This window comes from Heteronotia binoei, chromosome 13 (assembly GCF_032191835.1).
Source record: "Heteronotia binoei isolate CCM8104 ecotype False Entrance Well chromosome 13, APGP_CSIRO_Hbin_v1, whole genome shotgun sequence".
In the NCBI taxonomy this organism is placed as follows: Eukaryota; Metazoa; Chordata; class Lepidosauria; order Squamata; family Gekkonidae; genus Heteronotia; species Heteronotia binoei.
The window spans coordinates 33,424,568-33,449,514 of record NC_083235.1 but is presented as its reverse complement, the minus strand read 5'-3'; the positions used below and the strand labels follow the sequence as shown (position 1 = coordinate 33,449,514).

The following is a 24,947-nucleotide window of genomic DNA, read 5'->3' as shown; positions in this document are numbered from 1 at the left end:
CCTGTAGATAAGCCTTGGATGAGATGGTAAAGACATAGGAATATCTTTTAGGGGATTAGGATTTTAGGTTGTTGCCCTTTCGGGGTACAGACTGTAGATCTTTAGCATACATTTAGGCTTGTCAACTTCTCACAGGGAAAATAACAATGTGATCTGCTCCTTTTACTTTAAAAGCAGCTTGATGTGCAGAAATCAACAAGGGAAGCTTTCTCACAGTACAGGGATTATCACCTGCAGAGCAACCAAATATAAAAGGTACAGATGCAAGTAAAAAAAAATCAGAGACCCTAGTTCAGTTGCTCATGAATATCAAATCCAGCTGTTGACCCTCAAATAGCTGATAGTAACCTTTACTTGAAAGTTACAGCTGTACTACTTACACTGTTACTCAGAATTAGCATGGGCTTTTTACAGGTGATGAGTAAGCACTTCCTCTATGGTACCATTCCCTCTTCACAACAGTAAAGCCCTAAAATGATGCTTAAATTGTTTTAGCCAATGCTCTAGGTAGCTATGGTTACTTAAACTCCCAGGTTTTTGTTGTTTAAATCAATACAAAATGCCAGCACAGGCGCTAACAATTTAACTATTTCTGGGCTTCTAATGATGACTCATCTACTCAAGCATGATGTTAAATGTGCAAGAACGCAGAAAGGAAGCCTATTCCCCACCCCTTTTTAGGCATTTAACAACATTAAATTCTCACACCAAAATTAGGTGATAAGACAAAGCAAAGAACTGCAGCTTTTTTTTTTTTAAGCTTTAAAGTCACTAAATGGAAATTATATTTTGGTGATGGGGAATCAGCACAAAAATTAAACTAAACAGGGTGCAGCAATATCTATTCTAAAATAAGCACATGCTGTTTCTGAATCCAGTGTCAAGAACTGGCATTATGCGACTACAGCCTCAAATAATTTTGCTCGCGATAACTTATTTTGATAAAATTAATCAGTTTTGCTGCAGATTTCCAACTTGAGGTATTGTTGTTTTTTTAGGCAACTGTCAAAATGACAAAATAAAACAAAAAGTAATTATCGCATTTGTAACCTCTACACATGTATCACAATCTTTCAATACAGTCAATGGACACTGAATCCCAATACACGAATATAATTCTTTTCTGCTATTTTGATCTTGTCCAGATATCAAAGCCACAAAAATTCCAATATTTAGTCCTGCACAATCTTTAAAGAAACAAACAATAGCTCAATAGCACATTGTTCCGAAGATCTACCCTGTCTGTAGTCGTACAAAATCCATAGAAATTAGTACCCTCTTGCCAGTGAAGCAGTTTTAAAAAGAGAGAGACCTTGGCTTGTTTCCTTCAACAAACTCTTATGAATGCAGAGATACATAAACCGAGCCAAATCTGACTTGTTATCACTATGCCAAGAACATGAATGTACAAAGCTTCTCACACCAGGATTTTTTATTGCTGGATAAAGAGGTGCTGGAACTCTTAAGATGGAAATGAAGGAGAAACACATAGGTGCCCCTCATGAACATTTAAACATTTTTTCTGAAAATGTTATTTCCCCAAAGAGGTTCCAGAATTCTGCTCCACCATGTTTTCCCCGCCCCCCAGGAGAAAAAAGCCCTGCGTCTCACTATTTATTATGGCATTTAATTGCCTCAAACCATGCTAAATTTTTAAAACACTTGACTGCTTTTTTTGCTGCATGGGTTCTCAGAACTGTCTCTCTGATTTCGCAAAACTTCAGACACCTTGTAGGGGGAAAAAGTCAAAGACACAGTTCCTAACAACCTTGCTTCTCTTAAACCATCATTCTTTATTTAATTTTTTTTCTTCTTAACTCCTGTAGAGCAGCTAGCATGTTTTGAATATTTAAGGCAATAACAAAAGCGCCTTTACATATTGTATTGTTATTCCCAGTAATTTTTAAAAAGAAAGAAATTGGCCTTTTCAGAAACAACTCAGAATGCTTGTTACCAGTGAGGTCCTGAACCGTGACATGGTTGTGTCTTCGGCAGCACCGCAGAGCTAGAAAGGAGGAGCTTTTCTTCCAGATCTTGGGTTAAGGTCTCTTCCGATGTAAGTCAGTACAAACAAACAGCATTCGGAGTCTGTTCCACGCACCCATTCTATAGCTACCCCAACAGAAACCAACATTAGACCTCACTTGTTCTTAAGCATATCTTTTAGAAAATGTAAAAGATGGTAGGGTTAAAGGGGGGGGGGGGGTCATTTAAGATGCTACTACAGCTACAATCCTTCACTAAGGCCTGTCAAGAGCTTCATGACTGCCATTACTATGGCAGCACAGAACACACCAGAAAGGGAATGATGTCATTAGAGCCCAGATCCACACGAACATTCCAAACAGACTGGAAAAGGTACCCATCCATTCTTCTGTCAGGGTTTGTTTTTAATTTAACAAAGCTGGAAAAAAAATTCTGAGGCTTTCAGGCAACTTTCTTGATACTGCTAAATTTGAGACCAGTAGCACCTTAGAGATCAAGATTTTTGAGGTGTAATCTTGTTGATCTCTAAGGTGCTACTGGACTCAAATTTAGCTGTTCCGCTGAAGACCAACATGACTGCTTTCTGAAACTTTCTTGCTGCTGCAATTTGCTGGCTCCAATATTCAATTAAATTGAGATTTTTAAAGCCATAATGGAATTATGGGAAAACTGGGGAGGTTAGGCTGGGGTTAGAGGTTTGTTTTTGTTGTGGTGAAAGCACCCGGGGTTACTCCTGTATTTGCATATATATTACAACACTTGTCTTAATTTTAATAAAATTACAAGAAACTGTGCAGGGATTAGGCTTTGTAGAAGCAAAAATCAGAAAATACGGTCATTAAAATACAAAATCTGAAATGCTGAAAAGCTACTCTGGCTCTTAAATTTTTGGGCTGGCCAAAGTACATAAGAAGAACCCTGCTGGATCAGACCAGTGGTCCATCTTGTCCAGCATTCTGGTTCACAGTGGCCAACCAGTTCTTCTGAAGGTCCAACAGTAGGGCACAGAGGCTGAGGCCATCTCCAGATGTTGCCTCCTGGCACTGGGATTTAGAGTGTGACTGCCTCTGAACATGGAGGTTCTCTTAGTCGCTATGGCTCATAGCCACTTATAGACCTATCCTCCATGAATCTATCAAATCCCCTTTTAAAGCTGTCTATGCCTGTGGCTATCATTAGCTGGGCCACCCCCAAACCGTCTGACACCCTAGGCAAGGCTAACTTCTGGTGCCCTCCCTGCACTGATAACATCACCGAGTCTCATGGAGGGGTGCCCAATTCAGAGTCCCTAGAAGACTGGTGCCCTAGACCAGGGGTCTCCAACGCCTGGGCCATGGACCAGTACCAGTCCATGGCCTGTAAGCATATATATATTACAATGCAGTAATAACATGACATTGGATTTATATCCTGCCCTCCACTCTGAATCTCAGAGTGGCTCATAATCTCCTTTATCTTCCTCCCACAAAACAGACACCTTGTGAGGTGGGTGGGGCTGAGAGAGCTCTCCCAGAAGCTACCCATTCAAGGACAACTCTGCCAGAGCTGTGGCTGACCCAAGACCATTCCAGCAGCTGCAAGTGGAGGAGTGGGGAATTAAACCCAGTTCTCCCAGATAAGAGGCAACAAACTTAACCACCACACCAAAATAAAGTGTATAATTGTATCATCCTGAAACCATCACCCCTCCCCCCCCTCTCTGGGTCCATGGAAAAATTGTCTTCCACAAAATCGGTCCCTGGTGCCAAAAAGGTTGGGGACCACTGCCCTAGACAATTGCCTAGTTTGCCTAGGGGCAGGGGTGGCCCTAATGACCTGCTTAGCAGCACATTCCACATGTTAATCACTCTCTGTATAAAGAAGTATTTCCTTCTGTCTGTTTGAACCTACTGCTCATCAGCCTCATTTGGATGCCCTCATGTTCTAGTATTTTGGGAGAGGGAGGGAAAGTTCTCTGTTAACTCTCTAGGAAACTCACTATTTCACTATTCACTATTTCCCTAGACCACTATTTCTTTTATGTTCCAAAATAGGATTATTGTATATCTTCAAAAGGCATAACTACTGTCACATCACTCAGTAAAAGGCCTAAGTGAATCTTCGGCTTTCTACTTCCCATTTCCTGTCCTACCAGACTGCATCTCCCAACAAACAGCACTTCTACCTTCTTTTTTTTAATAACCAGGGCCTTTTTGCTAATGGTACCAATAAAGAGTACCAGCACCTGGGGGAAGGGAGTCTCCCAAGTCCTGATCCTTGTTTGCCAACCTGCACCGCTCAGCCAGAGAAAAAAGAGCAGACTCTTGGGAACAGCCTAGCAGTGATGGGGGGGGGGCGGGAATTGGTGGAAATCAATAGGGTTGCCACCACCAGCTGGCTGGCAAGGGAAGCCCCCTCCCACATCAGCGTCATCAGTGCAATGATGTCATGTGGAAGTGACATCATCATGCCGGGCATGTTGTGCAGCAATCTTCTAACATTTTGGACAAAACTCTAGAGTTTTGACCAAAATGCTACAATGCCCATGACATGCCAGCATGATGTCACCGTGTGATGTCATTAAGCTGACAATGTGTGTGCAGCAACATCGCCCTGCCCTCCCCACTCCCAGAAGTTTCTTCCCACCCTCTAGCCAGGTACGTACACCTGGCAACCCTAAGAAATCGGCACAACCTTATGAGTACTGGCATTTCCCCCCCAAAAAATAGTAGTAACTGACAATATATCTAAAAACTGACTACTATATCTAAAAGTAGAAACTGACTACTATATCTAAGAACACCATATACACCACATTTCTGGAATGCATATGCCTCATTAGTCCCTACCTTTGCTCCAATTCCCGCCCCCCCCCCTTTGGTTGGTGACCACCTGCAACCTTTACATTGACATCAAAGCATCTGTTTTAAGATTTACACTGCATCTGTAAACAGAGCTACACTCCTCTGAACCCATTAACTTGAATGGGCTCATTGGGGTACAACTGTTTAGTCTCTAAGGCACTGTTAATCTCATATTGCCCACCTTGCTAGTTTACTTTTCTCTCAAAACTACTATACAAGCCCAGATTACATTTATACAACAGACTTTGGTCTGTCTGATAACAAATTCGTCTAACACATAAGTAGTATCAACCTGGCTCTCTTGCCTAATGTATTGTAGGCAAATATTACTGCTTTCCCCCACTATACAACCTTGAAACAGATGAACACTGTAAAGACTTCCTTAGAGGAGTCCTAACCTCCTTCTTGAGCCCTTAGAAGGCCAGTATTAACAAATAATTTATCCAGTTGATGGCTTTTTAAATAAAGATGACTGGCTCATAGCTAAAAACTTTCTTCTGCAATAGTGGAACAATTCACCTTTGAACATCTACTCCTTTTGATTATACCTTCTCAACATCAGTTTTTAGAAGTATCTCACCTATTTGTTACTCCTATTTGTTACTTTTAGTGGTATCTCTCCTGCTTACTTTTTGTCAGAAAACTTGATTCACTTATACAATAAAGGTTGCTTTCTCTTTCTTAATTGAAAAACACACTCTGGTTTCTGCTACATCTTGTTCAATTAATTTTACAGGGGTTGTAACAAATTTGTTTACTGATAAAGCCTCCCCACTTAAGGTGGTTAGAACAGGAAGAAAACAACTTTCCTAAAACAAGAACGTTCCAAGAAACAAGCAGTCTTCGCTGTTTGATTGCAATATTGTTTTCTAGCACAGCAATCTTAAGGTTTACTGAGATCTGAACTCTCTGCTCACAACCTGAGTTCGATTCCAGCGGATGCTGGATTCTGGTAGCCGGCCCAAGTTTGACTCAGCCTTCCATCCTTCCGAGGTCAGTAAAATGAGTACCCAGCTTGCTGGGGGGGAAGTATAAAAGACTGGGAAAGCAATGGCAAACCATTCTGTAAAAAGTCTGCCGTGAAAACGTTGTGAAAGCAACGTCACCCCAGAGTCGGAAACGACTGGTGCTTGCACAGGGGGCCTTTCCTTTCCTTACAGAAGAGGAGCCTTATACATTTTTAAAAGACAGTATGTAAAAAGAAAGTTTTAAAAAACCTTTTAAAAGAAAAAGTAATGGGAACGGAGAAACATTAAAAGTGTACTAAATCCCCCCACACATATCAAAAGCCACTAACAAACATCAGTGCATTCATTCCAGAAACCTGGGACAAGGGAGGTAAAGCCCTTGCAACGTGGAGTCACAAAATGAACTGAATTACAGTATATGTCTGTCAGCATGACTAATGTTGCAACTGACATTTGACACTCTGCACCTGTGTGGTGTCCTGGTTAAGAGCAGCAGACCCGGGTTCCTCCTTCACATGCAGTCCCCATTCCTCCTTCACATGCAGTCAGCTGAGTGACCTCCTTCACATGCAGTCAGCCCCACCTACCTCACAGTGTGCCGGTTGTGGGGAAAGGAAGAGAAAGAGATTGTAAACCGCCCTGAGATTCCGTTGGGTAGTGAAATGTGGAGTGTAAAAACCAACTCATCTTCTTCATTTTCCTAGAGACCAAAATGGTGGCAGCTCCTCTGTGGACTGCCTCCCCCTTGAGGCTCACCTGCCATTTTTGGGCTCTACTTTTTAGTCTAGAATTTTTTAAAATATATATATTTTAAGCAGCTTGAACTTATGGTTTTTAACACTGGATTTTAACAAACAACTTTCATGACATATGTGAAGGAACAGGCTTGCAAACCCCTCCTTTCTGATTGAACCCTCAGAAGGTTAGAATAACCCTGTGGCCGGCCCCAAGTCTCCACTTCTCAAAGGAGCCAATTATAACCTGAATAACTACTAACCAGTGTTCCCTCTAAGCCAAGTTGGTGTGAGCTAGCTCACAGATTTTTAGCCTCCAGCTCACACATTTTTGTCTTAGGTCAGGAAGGATGACCCCAGCGCACACTAATTTATGCAGTAGCTCACAACTTTAATGCCAGTAGCTCACAAAGTAGAATTTTTGCTCACAAGACTCTGCAGCTTAGAGGGAACATTGCTACTAACTCACCAGTTACTCTTAGGAGTATCTCCTGATGGATGAAGTCCTACATACATTCTGCATCCGTACTCCCTCTGAGTTGCTATGCCTCCTGCTACCCTTCTACACGCAAGCACAATGGTGCTCCATCACAACTTTGAACTTTTGATCTATCTTGCTCCAGGGATGCACAGCTTCTCTGCTGTCCCCCCATGCTACACTACAGATAGCAAAATTGGATAAATGTGATGAATTTCCAGAGATCAGACTTTGAGAGTTCAAAATATAGGAAAGTTTAAGATGCAAACAAAAGAATATACGTTGTCACCAATATGTCACTTCCAGGAAAAACCCAGAGGAGACACTGGGTGGCTCTCAGAATCCAGGAATCCAGCTATGCCTATAGCTACCCAGCATCACTTACAGGAAGTGACACTGTGACATGCACAATGCTGAGCCCCTCACCACCACACACAATGAACCTACTCCTGAAGTTCCCTATTAGCAAAAGAACAAATAAATGGTGAAAACACACAGGCATCTTTTCCATCTCTAGGTACTTCCCAAATGATGGCTGATTTGGACAGGTAACCTTTACTCCAAGTTGGAACTCCTCTCCATTGGCCTCTGCCTTGCAGACAAGTTGGAGTGCCTTGGCTTAGTCCACCACAGCTTGCGCATCTAAAGACTTGCCCAAAAATTACAACATTCTCCCTCATATCCAGAGGTTTTACAACCTCTCCCCCCCCCCTTGGGATTGTCTTCCTAGCTCAACAAACAGGCTCTTGGTGTGACTTACTAGCAGGGGGTGAGGAAGTAAGGCATTGGCACAACTAAGTGCCTGTGTGCTCCATGTAGGGAGCTTGAGGGCTACTCCAACCCCCCTCCCTTCTCTCAACTATTATTCTGTAGCTGGGCTCCTGTTCATGGATAGAGAGCAGTCACAATAATTGAATAGCTCTCCTCCTTCCCTCTCCACAATGAGTTGTGCAGAAAAAAATGTTGAGAGAGTGGTTTACAACATCAACCCGCTCCCCCACACACACATATGCACACCCATTTTACCCTCATAATAATCCTCAGAGGGAGATTAGGTTGAAAGAGAATGACCAGCTCAAAAGACAACCCAGCAAGCTTTCAGGTTACCAACAATCTGGAGGGTAAAAAAATAAGTCCTGACCCTTTAACAGGTGGAAATGGGTGGCAGCTGCTGCTTTTTGTTATAGAGATAGATAACATCCCATTAAGCTTCTATTAAAGGGACATCATTTTTTTCCTCCAGTTTGTTGGCAAATCTAGTAAACTTCAAAGTAAAGTGGAGATTTGAACTGGGCTTTCCCAAATTTTAGCCTGACTCCCTCCCTGACAACCATACTATGATGTCGCTCAGCTAAATTAACCAGCTAAATCTTGTGAAATCAAAATAATGGAATGCATTATACATTGCAACAATGACATTCTAGAACAGGGGTGGCCAAACTTGCTTTAATGTAAGAGCCACATGGAATAAACATCAAATGTGTAAGAGCCACAAGACAGAAATGTCAGATATTGGAGGGAGGGAGGAAAATAGATGGGGAGAGGTGGAAAGAAAGCAACTTTAAATGCATTCTCTAAGCTGCTGGGTGGCTTGGCTAGCAAAAGCAATTTAAAGAAACAAATGCCTTCTCCAAGCCAGACAGTAGGGTGGTGGGGACTTTGAGAGCCACATAATATGTGTGAAAGAGTGACATGTGGCTCCTGAGCAACAGTTTGGCCACCCCTGTTCTAGAACCATGCACACATGTGTACCTAACAGCCATATGCAATGCTGGCAAGAGTAAGGAGAACTGAACTTCATTCTCCTCCATTTGTTGTTCTGATCCCTCTACAGGTAATATATTGTTTGCAATTTGCAAATTCCCACTCAGCTGGTCAGGGTTTTCTTTTCCTTCCTGAATGAACTCTATGTTGAAAATTCCCTCTCTTGTAACAGATCAGCTTTCATAACAATAACACCAGTTAACAAGCAAGCTTTACATGAAATGTGACTCTTGGTGTAATATGATATCCAAGAGGAAAATTAGCCTCACTGATGATTAATCTGTTACAATGAGGTAGTGATCTTAACTCTGCAACCCTATGACTTTTTCATTTTTTCACAAAGCTAACAGCTGGAGAAACAGAATACTGGTTCCAAAAGAAGATGCAAAAAATAAAAAAATGGGTTGCATATCTGACATTCAACTGATATACCTGTTCAGAGCAAGCAAACAATACAACCTACCCAGAATGCATCACTGTAGAACAGATGTGGAAGATCATGTTTGAATATTCCCCCACATTAAAGGAAACCCTCCCTGCACATAAAAAAATAATTCAACCATGTGATCCCTTGCCTATATCCTGAAGCAATACAGCCTGTAGAGAGGATGCACTATGAGAAATTGTGGGGCTGTTATTTGGTTCTAAATCAGTGTGTTCATTCTAGACCACTGATCTTCAACAAGTGGGTGAGGCCCCAGAACTGTGTCACAGCTCAAGGTTAGATAGGTCTTTCCAGGTGCCTCACCAGCCTTTGTTATTGGTGCTGCCAGGAGAAGCAGAAAAATAACAAGATAATTTGGTGAAGAGACAGAAGGCGAAAACAGAAGAACACATTCAACAGAAATCAAAGGTATCCCATGCTGCAGGCTTCAGTTAAAAATGGCTACTGGCAGTGATACTAATTAACTCATTAGATTACTTATTATTATATATTTGGACTGGATTACATAAATATCTTTAGCAAATTGATTTGAATTAATGAGGGAGTTTAAAATTGATTGCTATTGGAATTAATTTCATCAAATATATATAGGAATTGGGTGGGGGTTCTCGGGTTGATTAGAATTTAGGGTCTAGTGGGACGGAGCGGGGTGAGAACAACTTAGATAACAGCCTGATAGTGGTCAACACAGCAGCTGCTACCATCGAGAAATGGCCAGCTCAGGGATTCCAGTGCTCCTGGGGAGGGGGAGGTATGGCGGTGGGAACAGATGTTATAAGGGAGGAGGACAGAGACATGTCAGTGCTCGGCCCCCCTCCAATCTGCGTCCCATCCCGAGGGTGACAGGTAGTAGGGCCAGGTGTAACCCGCCTCCATCATTGGTGTTATGCAACGCCAGGACCATCAATAACAAAACCTCAATTCTTCGAGAGTTTATGCTCGAACAGAATATGGACCTGGCTTGCGTGACTGAGACCTGGATCCGGGAGGGTGACACAGTGGCCCTCACGCAAACAGCTCCCCCAGGTAACTCAGTCTTCCACCAATCACGGACTAGCGGGCGGGGGGGAGGAGTGGCATTATTTGCACGGGAGGCTTACTCCTTCAGGGCGCTCCCAGCCCCAAAGATTGAGGGTATTGAATGTGCCGGTCTGGCGTGGGAGGCTGGAGAGGGGTTGGCGATTTGGCTGGTGTACCGTACGCCTAACGCACCAGCCAACGCCTTACCGTCCCTGCTTGAGGCGACGACAGGCTGGGCGCTGGAGCACCCAAGATTGATAATCCTGGGTGACTTCAACGTCCATGCTGATGACCCGTCCTCCAGTCAGGCGACGGACCTAGTGTCTTCCATGGCGACACTGGGACTCTCTCAATTTGTTGTAACCCCCACTCACCAGGCCGGACACATGTTAGACCTGATCTTTGCGGCTGGGGTTACAGTGAGCGATATAACCGCAGAGGCGGTGCCATGGTCGGATCACTTCGCCCTCAAGGCCCATGTAGATATGCCTCCCCAAACCTGTTTAGGCGAGGAGCCGATTATGGCTCGCCCGCGGAGCCAAATGGACCCGGAACGGTTCCAGATGGCTCTTCGGGACCCCTGGCCTTCTGGCGATTCCCTCAATAGCCTGATTGAGACCTGGAATAGCCGGCTCTCTAGGGCCATCGAGGAGATCGCACCTCGGCGCCCTCTGCGACCTCGGACTAAGCTGGCTCCGTGGTATACCCCGGAATTACGCCAGCTGAAACAAGGCCTTAGACGGCTAGAGAGGCAATGGCGGCGTACTCGTGATGAAGCGACTAGAACATCTTATAGGAAGTTTATGAAGTCCTATGAGATGGCAATCAAGACCGCAAAGAAAACATACTTTGCGGCTAAGATTGCATCTGCAAATTCGCGCCCGGCCCAATTATTTAGAATAATTCGGAACCTTACTACGTTGCCACAGGGCGACTCAAAAGCTAAGGAATTGGAGATTGGCTGCGAGGCTTTTGCGAAATTTTTTGCTGATAAGGTCCAATCGCTCCGCCACGACTGCCCTGCCAATTTAGATGCAGTAAGTGAACTCGAGGCCCAATGCGTGTCTTCTGATTTAACCCTGGACTGCTTCGACCCGCTCAGCTTGGAGGAGGTCGACAGAATTCTTGGCACTGCACGATCCACAACTTGTGATCTGGACCCATGCCCCTCCTGGCTAATTAAGGCCTGCCAGGAGGAATTACGATATCCTGTACGGGATATTATAAATCGATCCCTTTCAGAGGGTGCTTTTCCAACACCCCTGAAAGAGGCATTGGTCCGCCCTCTCCTGAAAAAAGCTTCATCAGACCCGGCCGAATTGGCACACTATTGACCGGTCTCAAATTTGCCCTTTTTGGGCAAAATTATTGAGAGGGCTGTGGCGTTGCAGTTACAGGACTTTTTGGAGGACGCTTCCACCTTAGACCCATGCCAGTCCGGCTTTCGCCCGGGCCATGGGACGGAGACAGTCTTGGTCGCCCTCATGGATGACCTCCGACGACAACTGGATCGAGGCGGCTCGGCAGTATTGCTGCTGCTAGACCTATCGGCTGCGTTCGATATGGTCGACCATCGGCTGCTGACCCGCCGCCTCACCGACGCAGGAATTCGGGGGCTAGCCTTACAGTGGCTCTCCTCCTTTCTTGAAGGTCGGGGACAAAGGGTGGCAATTGGGGGGGAGCTGTCTTAGAGACACCCACTTCACTGTGGGGTACCTCAGGGAGCAGTCCTCTCCCCTATGTTGTTTAACATCTTCATGCGCCCCCTTGCCCAGATTGCACGGAGGTATGGGCTGGGTTGTCATCAGTATGCAGATGACACCCAGCTCTATCTACTGATGGACGGCCGGGCTGGCGATGTCCCTATAAACCTGGACCGGGCGTTGCAAGCCGTGGCTGACTGGCTCAGGCTGAGCGGGCTGAAGTTGAATCCAGTGAAGACTGAGGTCCTTTGCGTGGGCCGCGGCGGACCGGGAGGGGAGATTACCCTACCGGCTTTTGACGGTGCGTCACTGATACCAGTGCGCAAAGTCAAGAGCCTGGGAGTGCTACTGGAATCCTCCTTATCAATGGAGGCCCAGATAGCTGCCACTGCTAGATCCGCCTTCTTTCATCTCAAGAGGGCGAGGCAGTTGGCTCCCTTCTTGGAGCGCAGCGACCTAGCAACTGTGATCCACGCAACGGTCACCTCGAGACTAGACTACTGCAATGCCCTCTACATGGGGCTGCCCTTATACCGAACACGGAAACTTCAGGTAATCCAGAATGCGGCGGCCAGGCTGCTATTGGGACTACCACGGTGGGAACATGTGCGGCCTGGGCTGCGGGATCTGCATTGGCTGCCGGTTGTGTACCGTGTTCGCTATAAAGTGCTGGTCATTACCTTTAAAGCCCTATATGGCCAAGGACCTGCCTACCTAAGGGACCGCCTCTCCCCATATGTTCCCCAGAGAGCACTGAGATCCAGCTCTCAAAATCTTTTAACAATCCCTGGGCCAAGAGAGGCTAGATTGAAGACAACCAGGGAACAAGCCTTCTCAGCAATGGCCCCTCGATGGTGGAATCATCTTCCAGAGATGGTACGAGCCCTGCGGGACCTGAATCAATTCCGCAGGGCTTGCAAAACATTTCTTTTCCAGCTTGCCTTTGAAACAGAACCTGGCTAAACTGATGTGTAGCCACCCAGCCATCTTGTGGATATTATGACTCATAGTAATTTAGCACCTATTTTATCTATTTTAACTAATTTATTATGTAATTGATTATTTAAAATTGTTGTTTGTACTGTATTGTTTTATTGAATCATGGAATTCCATGCCTGTGAGCCGCCCTGAGCCCGCCTTTGGCAGGGGAGGGCGGGATATAAGAATAAATTTATTATTATTATTATTAGTTACTCTTCTATTTCAATCATAATTTGCAATAATTTGCAAAAAAACAAACAAGTCCACCTCCTGCCAACACTTGAAATTGTATTTGCAAGTATTTTATACATTCTCACACAGTTTTCTTTCAGCCAGTCATCTTTGTCCACCCAATCTGACTGCAAAATATCAATCTAAAGGGGGTATTTTTCTTGGTCGTCTCAATCCTGCCAGGGTGAAGGGACAGTTTGTCTCTTTAGTACCACCCATTTTTTGTCTTCTGGACCCCCAAAATTGAGCACGTTCATATTCTACATTGGATTGCACATCTTTTGAATATTTTTGCACTAGGATCTGAGAATTACAGGTAAATCCAATAATTTCTAACCATATGGCAGCTGATGAATGCAACCAACTGCACAGGCTTAAACACAGCAAGTACCCTCTAAATCAGGGGTGGGGGACCTTTTTTCTGCCAAGGGCCATTTGGATATTTATAATATCATTCGAAGGCCACACAAAAACAAATTAAAAATTAGCCTGCTATATTTGGTCAAACATTTAATTGACTCACCCCTAATGTGATGGCTGGAACTGCTTCCCTTTGGTGAGGCGTGGGGGGGGGAAGTGACATATTGAGTGATCTACCTTTGTGGGGTTCCCTCCACAAACAGAATGGGCATCGATAGGAAAGAACTTTGGGGCAGGAGCATTTCAAAAGGAACATGAAGCAAACAGGAGGGTGAGGAACTCAATCAAACCCACAAACTGACAGGAGTGCTGAACTCCCAGGACACAAAACGTGCTTCAGGGACAGAGCTGAAAGTAAAAATATACTGCTGGACAGACATAGTCCTGCCATTTAGCAGTAATAGAAAGCCAAATTAGAGAAAATAGGATTTTTTAAAATAAACCAGGGTGCCTGGAATATTTGGGGACAGAAGTATGAAGTTGTTTTGAAAAATATGCAAAGCAATAGAACAGAGGGGTGGGGGGCTATTTTTAAATTGGTAAAGCTCTTTTCTACAACTGAATTCTATTTAATGTACAGCTTGCAGCATCACAAATCATCTGCCTATTTGATTGGCTGTGGCCATTAACAAAAGTTTCTGACTTGATCCTATGTATTGCAAATATAGTTCTGGAGAGGAGAGATTACTTCTTCCTGCTGCTGCCTTTCACCTGCACATGCCACAGCTTTTTCTCACTTCTCCCAGCTCTGTGCACTCCAGTCCCCCTCCACTTCCCCACCCACTTCTCCTGACTAGATCACACTGTCTCTCCCCCCCCCCCCAGCACTTCCTGGTTGAAGGCACAGCTGCAGCAACAGAGCCCAGGTGGGAAGGGAGATGGAAATGTCATTCAAGCCTGCCTCCTCCCTCCCCCTCCTTGTGATGGAAAGCCATCTGAAGGGCCCGCTGATCAGCGGGGCCTTCAAACTGCACATGGAGATTGGGGGCTCCGTTTTTGCTTGTTGTCCACTCCCAAACACCTCCCCTCACACACACTCTCTTCCCTCAGGCCGGCTACCCTTCCACTGCTCTCCCCTTCCTCAGTGGCTGCGCCCAGCTGTGGTGAGCAGCTAAATGCCCGATGGCAGGACCTTTCCTTTGGTCCGCGAGCTGCCTCCATCACCCCCGCACTACATGGGCACCCATTTGAGGGGCCCTAGGGGTCAAGCGGGGATTGATTAAATGGGTTTCCCCGCCCACAACTATGGGCCTGGCTGCCTCCCCTTCCTCACTTCTCCCAGCTCTGTAAGCCTCCACTCGTCTTACCCTGGCCCCACCGCCTCCCTCCCACTCCCCCATGGAAGTGAAATCGCCTCAGTCTCGCCAAACCAGCCAACTTCCCCCACATGCCCTGTGGGTGGGCAGGGGGCACGTTCTGCCATTCTTGACTCCTATTGCTGCTTACCAGTGTGCCTCAGCCTGAGAAAAGAGGAGGAAAGTGGCCAGTGCAAAAGGGAGGAGGGGGGTGGAGGCCTCAGCAATAGCAGGCAGGCGGCATGCACATGCTCTTCGTTCGCTGCTTGCTCTGATCTCCTTGGCACACGAGAAAGGAAAGGGGTGAGGCCAGACCAGGAAGTGTGATCGGGACCTGCACAGAGCTTCTTGGTGCGTGCAAAAGGATTGGCATGGATCGGCAAGGAAGCCCTGCACAGGCATATGGAATGTGCTTTTGGGTAGGTGTGAGCGCGTGCACGTGTGCATGCGCCCAGCCTGGGTTGCTCTGGGGGCTGGTCCAAGGGGCCTCGCGGGCCATAAACGGCCCACAGACCGGAGGTTCCCCACCCCTGCTCTAAATCTAGCTGTTTTAAAATTATACATACCTTGCACATAACAGAATTCTATGGGATGCTTGACCCAAGAGAAAACAGACATAATGAGCAGAAAAACTCAGTTTTCTAACATGCAGTGCAACATCATCATAGAAACAGTCATATTTACAAGGAGATGCAATATTTAAAAATTCCAATTCCATCCCCTCCCTCAAAAAGGAGTGTATAAGTATCAAGGCCCTGCCGCAGTGATCATCTCACATGATTATCAAGTGCTTTTTGCAACTGAGCATGGGAGTTGGCCATTATCTTCTCATTTTGATGACTTGGTGATAGAAGGAATGTTCTAAGTTGGAACTCTCCCCAGAGTCTAATGGTTTTTAAAATCTTGTGAAAATCAAGCTCCCTTTGGTGGATTACTGCAGCAAAAGTTTTCCACATCTATTTTCCCTTCTTCTAACTGAAACTTAATTATACACTATTGCAGGGCTTTTTTTGTAGAAAAAGCCCAGCAGGAACTAATTTTATATTAGGTAACACCCCTGATGTCACCATTGTTTCGCATAAGGCTTTTTTGTAGAGAAGGTCCAACAGGAACTCATTTGCATATTAGGCCACACACCCTGATGCCAAGACAGCCAGAACTGCGTTCCTATGCATTCATGCTCATAAAAAGCCCTGCACTATTGGCATTTAGGCTGAATGGAGTATTTCTTAAATGTCTTAACAAGGATCAGCCACATGTTTTGACAGGAAGGGAACTATCACTGTTGGTCGCACATTATTATTATACTTTATCTATGTTTTTTGTTAAAAATGAACGCAGTTTAAAATACAGAACTATTTTAGAAACTGAATTGACATGGTTTACAAAGAACCACACCCTGCTCAAAACTACAGCCGATGGGGGTAAACTAGCAGGGTGAACTGCAGGAGTTATATTGAGCCTAACTATTGGTTGATGAAGTATTGTCTATTCTGACTAACAGCAGCTTTCCAGAGCCATTTCACATTACCTATAACTTGATCCTTTAAAAGGGAGATGCTAGTGATTCAACCTGGGATCTTTCACATGTAAAGCAGCTGCTGATGTGCCACACATACTGCATTCCAAAAAGCAATGGCATTTCTGTGCTGGGTTTGGCCATGAGTGATAATTACAGATCACTAAACTAAAGAAATACTAAAGAAATACTGACCTATTTAAATATTTATGTAAGGAAAAATCTGCGTAAGCTATATCAAGATAACTATGTTCTAGTGTAGATAAAATACTGATTTACAGTGAGGAGGAATTAACTGACTCTATTTTGGTTGAGAAAGATATCTTCAATTAAAAGCCGCCCTGAGACACTTCGGTGAGAAGGGCGGGATATAAGTCCACTAAATAAATAAGTAAATAAATAAAATTAATATGATATCCAACATTTAATTTTAAAAAAAAAATTATCCTTTTCATGGTTTCCACAGCCTCACTATGGCTGCAATTCTAAACAAAATTTCAAGACAATAATTCCCATTGAATTCAGTTAGATTTACACATAGAATCATAGAGTTGGAAGGGACCTATAGGGCCATCTAGTCCAACCCCCTGCACAATGCAGGAAAGGACAGGTTTCTTACCTGTAACTGGTGATCTTCGAGTGGTCATCTGTGCAATCACACATATGGGTAATCCGCAGGATTGGTCCCAACCTCGGAGAATTCAAAGCAATCTTGATCGCAGATCTGGCGCGCCTCCCACTCGTCCTGGGGAGGAGGCAGGCACTGCGCATGCCTGGACGAGGGGGAGGCGCTTAGCCACTCAGTTTCTTCCCGCCGCCGGATAGGTGGAAACGAATGTGCTAGATGAGCGTCCAGCAGCGGGGAAGGCTGGGTGTTTCTGTGTGATTGCACAGATGACCACTCGAAGATCACCAGTTACAGGTAAGAAACCTGTCCATCTTCTTCGTGGTCTCTGTGCATTCACACATATGGGTGATTAGCGAGCTATTTCTTCGGAGGTGGGTGCTGGATCTGTAAGAATATGCATGGTTAGGACAAAAACGTAAAGAGTATAGTACTCACGGTGGCTAGTCGAAGATGGAGCGCAGCACTGCTTGTCCGAAGGAGGCATCACGCCGGGCATGGACGTCAAGAGCGTAGTGCGAGGCGAAGGTAGATGTAGAGGACCAGACGGCTGCAGCGCAGATGTCCTCTATAGGGATGCCCCTCATGAAGGCTGACGAGGTAGCCACGGCTCTGGTCGAGTGGGCTCGTATGTGTTGAGGAACTGGCTGTTTCGCCAGTTGGTAGCAGAGTTCAATAGCGGCAACGAGCCACTTGGAAAGTCTCTGAGTAGATATTTTGCTGCCCTTGTTGTGGGCGGCGTACGCGACAAAGAGTCTAGGGTCTCTACGGAATTGGCGGGTTCTGTCTATGTAAAAGGCTAGGGCCCTACGTGCGTCCAGGTTATGGAGCGCCCTTTGCCCTGCATCCGTGGGGTGCTGAAAGAAGGCTGGTATGGTTGATTGTCTCCCCAGATGAAAGGGAGAGACGACCTTTGGCAGGAATGTCGGGTCGGGTCTGAGGACCACCGTGCTATTGTGAAAGATCGTATATGGTGGGTCCGCCCTGAGTGCACAGATGTCGCTGGCCCTCTTGCCTGTGGTGAGAGCCGTGAGTAAGGCTGTCTTCCATGACAGCAGGTGTAGTGGAATAGAAGCCATGGGCTCAAAAGGTGGTTTCATGAGCTGGCTTAGGACGAGAGAAAGGCTCCAGGTAGGAAGAATTTGTTTGACTGGTGGGTGTAGGCGAATGATGCCCTTGAGGAAGGCTCTGGTAGCATGGTGAGAGAAGACAGTCGTGCCCCCAATGCGGGGGTGGAAGGCTGAGATGGCTGCCAGGTGTACCTTCAGTGAAGAGTATGAGAGCCCCGCCCTGGAGAGCGTTAGGGTATAGGTTAGCACCTGGGATATGGTGGCGCAGCTGGGGTCGAAGTTATGCTGTGAGGCATAGTGAGAGAAACGCTTCCACTTAAGTAGATAGGATTTTCTAGTGGATGGCTTTCTGGAATTCACTAGGACCTGGCGGACCTCAGGGGGAAACTCTAGAAACTGATCCTCCAAGCTGTCAATTTGAGTGATGCTGGGTTGTGATGCAGGACCTTGCCCTCCTGTTGGGAGAGGAGGTCCTGCGCTTGAGGAAGTAGGAGGAATGTATTGTTGGACAGAAGCAGCAAGGTTGTAAACCATGGCTGGCGGGGCCACCATGGGGTTATTAGGATGCAATTCGTGCGGTCTACTTGAATTTTCTGTAGAACTCTGGTGATAAGTGGAACGGGGGGAAAGAGGTAGTGGAGTGCTCCCTTCCACGTTTGGAGGAAGGCGTCCCCCTTGGAGAGATGAGACGGAGGACCCCTCATGTAGAAGTGGATGCATTGGGCATTTGACGGTGAAGCAAATACATCTACTTTCGGGGTCCCGAAGATGCTGAAGATCTGTCGGATGTATTTGCTGTTGATGGACCACTCGTGGTTGTTGGTCGAGTGGCGGCTCAGGGCATCTGCCTGGGTGTTTTCGGTTCCTGGTAGGTGAACAGCCGTGAGGAAGATGCCCTGGCTTATGCTCCAGTGCCACAACGCCAGGGCCCTCTTGCAGTCTGATGGAGGCGGTGCCTCCCTGTCTGTTGATGTAGAAGACCGTGGCGATGTTGTCGGAGGTGACCTGGACGTGCTGGTTCCTCAGCGATGGGAGGAAGGACCGTAAGGCCTTGTGCACTGCGAGGAGCTCTAGGCAGTTTATGTGGAGAGAGCGTTCGTGGTCTGACCACTGGCCCTGTACTGTGAGGGTTCCCAAGTGGGCTCCCCATCCCCACTTGGAGGCGTCTGTGGTGACAATCACCGAGGGGGGTGCCTGTTTGAACGGCATGCCCTTGCGGAGGTGACGTTCTATTGTCCACCACTTGAGGGATGTTATGATGTGTGGCGGTAGGGTGAGTAGCGTGGACTGGTGCTGTGTGTGCGGATGGAAGGTCCTGACGAACCACATCTGCAGGGGTCGCATGTGCAGCTTCGCGAAGCACAAAACTGCGGTGGTTGCTGCCATGAGGCCTAACATTCTCTGGAATGTGAGGGCTGTTTGCGATCGCTGGGCGATGATGGTGGTGGCCAGAGCCTGTATACTGAGTACTCTGTCTTGAGGTAGGGAGGCCGTTTGAGAGACTGTGGAGATGTCTGCTCCTATAAACTGGATTCGCTGGGTAGGAGCCAGTTTGGACTTTGATAGGTTGACTTGGAGGCCTAGGGTGGCCAGGAGAGAGAGGGTAGCGGAGACGTCCAGTTGCAGCTGTTCCTTCGAGTGTGCGACGATCAGCCAGTCGTCTATGTACGGGTAAATTGATATGTGTTGCTGACGTAGTGTGGCTGCTACCACTGCCATACACTTGGTGAAAACCCTCGGGGCTGTGGATAGGCCGAACGGGAGGGAGCAGAACTGGAAGTGCTGTTCCCCGATGGCGAACCTGAGAAACCTTCTGTGACGGTGATTGATTGTGATGTGGAAATAGGCATCCTGAAGGTCTATGAAGGTCTTGTTCTGGGATGAGCGGGAGGATTGCCTGGAGTGTGATCATACGGAATCTCTTGTAGGTTATGTGCAGGTTGAGTTTGCGGAGGTCGAGGATGGGGCGGAGTCCACCGTCCTTCTTTGGCACCAGGAAGTAGCGGGAATAAAATCCGGTGCGATGGTATTGAGGTGGAACTGGTTCTATCGCGCCTTTGTCCAGCAGAGACGCGATTTCCGCTTGCAGGGGAGTGGACGGAGGTGTAGTGAGGAATCTGTGGTGTTTCGGAGTGGATGCGAATTCTATTAGGTAGCCCCTTTGAATGATGGCGAGGACCCAGGAGTCCGAAGTGATGTCTCTCCAGGCAGGGTAGAACGGTTGCAGACGAGTGTGTGTGGAAGGCTGCGGCTGATGGGGGGAAACTGGACGGCTCGGGGCAGGGTGGTCAAAGAGACGGTTTGGAGGTAGCTGCAGGTTTCTTGGCTGTTTGAGGGCGTCGGTGCTGAAAGGGTTTAGATTGTGGTGGTTTGCGTCGCCATGGCTCCTGTTGTCTCGGGGACCTGGTTCCCTTATAATGGCTGGGCCTCCAGTTCCTGTGCTTGCCGAATTGGGCTGGATGTTGCGAGACTCCCAGTCGTTTTGCCCTCTTCCTGCCGTCGTCTACTGATGTGAGAATGTCATCCGTAGTTGCATTGTAGAGAAGGTGAACGTTGAAGATTGCAATGAAGAGTTGGAGATCAGCGAGGAAGGTGCGATCCGGTCGGCGGTAAGGAAGAAACTGAGTGGCTAAGCGCCTCCCCCTCGTCCAGGCATGCGCAGTGCCTGCCTCCTCCCCAGGACGAGTGGGAGGCGCGCCAGATCTGCGATCAAGATTGCTTTGAATTCTCCGAGGTTGGGACCAATCCTGCGGATTACCCATATGTGTGAATGCACAGAGACCACGAAGAAGATCTCACAAACACTTTCCCCTAAATTCGCAGGATCTTCATTGCTGTCAGATGGCCATCTAGCCTCTGTTTAAAAAACCTCCAAGGAAGGAGAGCCCACCACCTCCCAAGGAAGCCTGTTCCACTGAGGAATCGCTCTAACTGTCAGGAAGTTCTTCCTAATGCTGAGCCAGAAACTCTTTTGATTTAGTTTCAACCCATTTGTTCTGGTCCTACCTTCCGGGGCCATCTGAGAATACATATTTTGGAGGGTACTGTAAATTAATTAATTTCATATGGGAGAGACACTATTAGGGGTTGCCAGGTCTTACCTGCTTATCAGTGGGGGGCGGGAAGGAGGTTTCCAGAAAGTTTTTTGGGGGTGATGCAACATCAGTGCACAAAATATCACCAACGTGATGATGCCATGCAGAAGTGATTACCGTATAGTTACCATAGTGTATCGTTCCAAATACCAGAGCATCGCTGCACAATGTCCCCACATGATGATGTCACTTCTGTGTAATGTCATCAAATCGGGAGGGGGCCTCCTCAACACACCAGCTAGCCAGTGGTGGGCAGGAGCCTGCAAAATCAGGGGATCCACCGTTCCCACCTTGGACTAGCAACCCTATAATCTATAGTAAAGAAAAAATTAGTGAAGGAGCTGTGGCTAATATATGATTGTACATTTAGCCTGGATTACAAGAACAGCTTTGCACTGTATAAAGGAAGTCAGTGGCCGGTAGGCAGGAAATTACTCCAACCTAAAAGAAATCTTCCAATTTCAGTGTTTCTTGTGTTGGAGGAAACGCTACTTAAATTAGAGGCTGGGAAAAGGTTTCAAACGTTGCTTAATGAAGTGATAAGGTACAGGCCAGTGGCTTCATCTAGAGCAGAGCAGGATTGTGCTTCCTTTAGACTACATCCCATAGTGCGATGGGATGGTGAGGAACCAAGTAATTCCGTCAATGTTAATACCACAGAAACAGAAATGTCAGAGTGAAATCAGCCCAGATCATGGTACAGATCATTTTAGACTGGCAACTGTATTAGTCTGCAGCAGCAAAAGAAAGCAGGGGACTAGTGGCATCTTATAAATTAGCCAAATTATTTCCATAAAGTGCCATGAACACTGACTCATGCGGGGGGGGGGGGGGGGCAGATTGTGTTAGTCTTTAAAGTGCCATTGGATTCCTGTTTCATTTTTCTGGAACAGAGTCAATAATATACCATATTAAAATTAATCATGGTAGAGTGGATTTACTGTAACTGTTACAGATTTATGGATCTTGTAGTGAACAATAACATTATCTCCTATTAGATATGAGTCCAGGAGCACCTTAGGGACCAGCAAGCTTTTTGAGAGTCCAAGCTCTCTTCTTCTTCACACAGCAGAGTACATATTCAGGCACTACTGAACTCAAATCTAACTGTTCTTCTGCAGACCAGCATGGCTACTCTCTGAAGGCATCTCCTAAGAAGAAGTGATAGTAAGACAGGGTCAGCTGAATCCCACGCTCTTGCAATATTTTTTTAGGTAAGGTATTTCATACAGGCATTTCTTAAAAATCAGAACAATGTTAGTATAGATTTGCAAAAATTGAAAATATATTAATAGGCAAGAATTCAAAAGAAGCTATACAATATTTTGCTGGAACACAATTAGAGAGATCAAGATCTATTTGGTTACAAAATAAGGGGAATGTTGTATAGGAAAACACTAGTGAGAAATGGAGTTTGAACTTTCAGATCACAGATGATTTCTCACTGTTTCAATTTAAGCGAAGCACAGCAGGAAAGTTCTATACAGATGGTATCTTATTCCCTCAGAGATTAAATAGAATTTACAGAATTCTGTCCTATGTTCAACTGCTGGGAATGTGGTCAGATTCTGGCTTCAAGAGTTTGTGGTCCCCTATTACTACATATGAAGTCTCTATTCAAGGGCAGGACAATTTTCTTCATGCCTACTGGCATCTCTATATTCAAGTTTTTAGTCCAACACTCTAAAGACTACACTATATTGACTTTCAAGTTAAATATCTGTTTAAACTGTGTTGAAATAAAGAAAAAATATGGGGCGTAGAGTATGCCCCAATCAGATTTAGTACAATATATGAAAAACTTATTATCAATAGAAAATATCCACACAATAGAAAATATCCAGTACCACTTTTTTCTTGGGAATTTGGTGGATACAAAGATAAAAATGCAATAATCTAGTTCAGAGGTGGCCAACGGTAGCTCTCCAGATGTTTTTTTGCCTACAACTCCCATCAGCCCCAGCCATTGGCCATGCTGGCTGGGGCTGATGGGAGTTATAGGCAAAAAGCATCTGGAGAGCTACCGTTGGCCACCCCTGATCTAGTTTATTCAGTCTGCATATTCACAATTAATTTACATCACATAAAATGTTTGGTGGCTCAAGATCTAAGGTGTTTGGTTAGGCTAACCTTAATCACAACCAGGGCCAGCCCTGCCACTAGGCATTTCAGGCATTTGCCTAAGGCGGAGGGGCACTGAATTGGGCCCTCCCAGCCTAGTGCCGGCTCATAGGTAAATGCCTAAAATGCACAAGTTCGCTACAAGCCACCGTCGCCTTCGGCTGTTCCCTGTGCTGCCTCCTCCTCCTTCTCCTGTCCTTCCCTCCCTTCCGAAGCCTGCAGCAGCAGTCGTTCTCGCCCCGGAGCGCCTTTGCAGGGGACTTCGCTCACTCGCTCATCCTCCCATACCCTGCCCCACTCCTTCCCCCCTCCCCCCATGGCATAGTGCGAAAGTGAAAGCTGGGTGCGGCCCCACCCCTCTCACTGCAGCTGGAGGGAAGCTCACCAGGTGACAGAAGTTCATCAGGCTGCAGCCTGGACGCAGGCCCGTAGCTATGGGGGGGTCCGGGAATGCACTGCCCCTCTATTAAACCTCCCCTTTCCCCTGTAGGGCCCCTCCATTCAGTGCTGTTGAACTTCCACCACCACCACCACCCCCCGCCACCGCCGCTAAGTATTATATTAAACTCCTGGAATACTGTGGTCTCGTTTCACTGTGTGCTTTTTCTAAGCTGAATAATAACAAACATATTATAATCATATATAATATAATATATAACCAGGGAGGATTGTGAGGAACTCCAAAGGGATCTGTTGAGGCTGGGTGAGTGGGCGTCAACGTGGCAGATGCGGTTCAATGTGGCCAAGTGCAAAGTAATGCACATTGGGGCCAAGAATCCCAGCTACAAATACAAGTTGATGGGGTGTGAACTGGCAGAGACAGACCAAGAGAGAGATCTTGGGGTCATGGTAGATAATTCACTGAAAATGTCAAGACAGTGTGCGTTTGCAATAAAAAAGGCCAACGCCATGCTGGGAATTATTAGGAAGGGAATTGAAAACAAATCAGCCAGTATCATAATGCCTCTGTATAAATCGATGGTGCGGTCTCATTTGGAGTACTGTGTGCAGTTCTGGTCGCCGCACCTCAAAAAGGATATTATAGCATTGGAGAAAGTTCAGAAAAGGGCAACTAAAATGATTAAAGGGCTGGAACACCTTCCCTATGAAGAAAGGTTGAAACGCTTAGGGCTCTTTAGCTTGGAGAAACGTCGACTGAGGGGTGACATGATAGAAGTTTACAAGATAATGCATGGGATGGAGAAAGTAGAGAAAGAAGTACTTTTCTCCCTTTCTCACAATACAAGAACTCGTGGGCATTCGATGAAATTGCTGAGCAGACAGGTTAAAACGGATAAAAGGAAGTACTTCTTCACCCAAAGGGTGATTAACATGTGGAATTCACTGCCACAGGAGGTGGTGGCGTCCACAAGCATAGCAACCTTCAAGAAGGGGTTAGATAAAAATATGGTGCAGAGGTCCATCAGTGGCTATTAGCCACAGTGTGTGTGTGTGTGTGTGTGTGTATATATATATATATATATATATATATATATATATATATATATATATATATATATATTTGGCCGCTGTGTGACACAGAATGTTGGACTGGATGGGCCATTGGCCTGATCTAACATGGCTTCTCTTATGTTCTTATGTAATCATGGGAATTTTCAACATAGAGCACATTCAGGAAGGGAAATAAA

The 24,947-nt window shown here is 46.0% G+C and overlaps 1 protein-coding gene across 3 annotated transcripts in view; it reads right to left on the bottom strand.

The window, feature by feature from the left end:
- Window positions 1–24,947, bottom strand: part of SLC4A8 (solute carrier family 4 member 8) — a 132,733-nt gene that overhangs the window by 75,147 nt on the left and 32,639 nt on the right. Inside the window, exon 1 of one of the 3 annotated variants that reach the window (XM_060253455.1) lies at window positions 8,036–8,139. The exons of the other annotated variants lie outside the window; for them this stretch is intronic. Coding sequence (XP_060109438.1) covers window positions 8,036–8,041 — 6 coding nt within the window. The 5' untranslated portion in view covers window positions 8,042–8,139. Of the gene's footprint in view, window positions 1–8,035; window positions 8,140–24,947 lie in introns of those variants that run through there. 3 annotated transcript variants of the gene reach the window in all.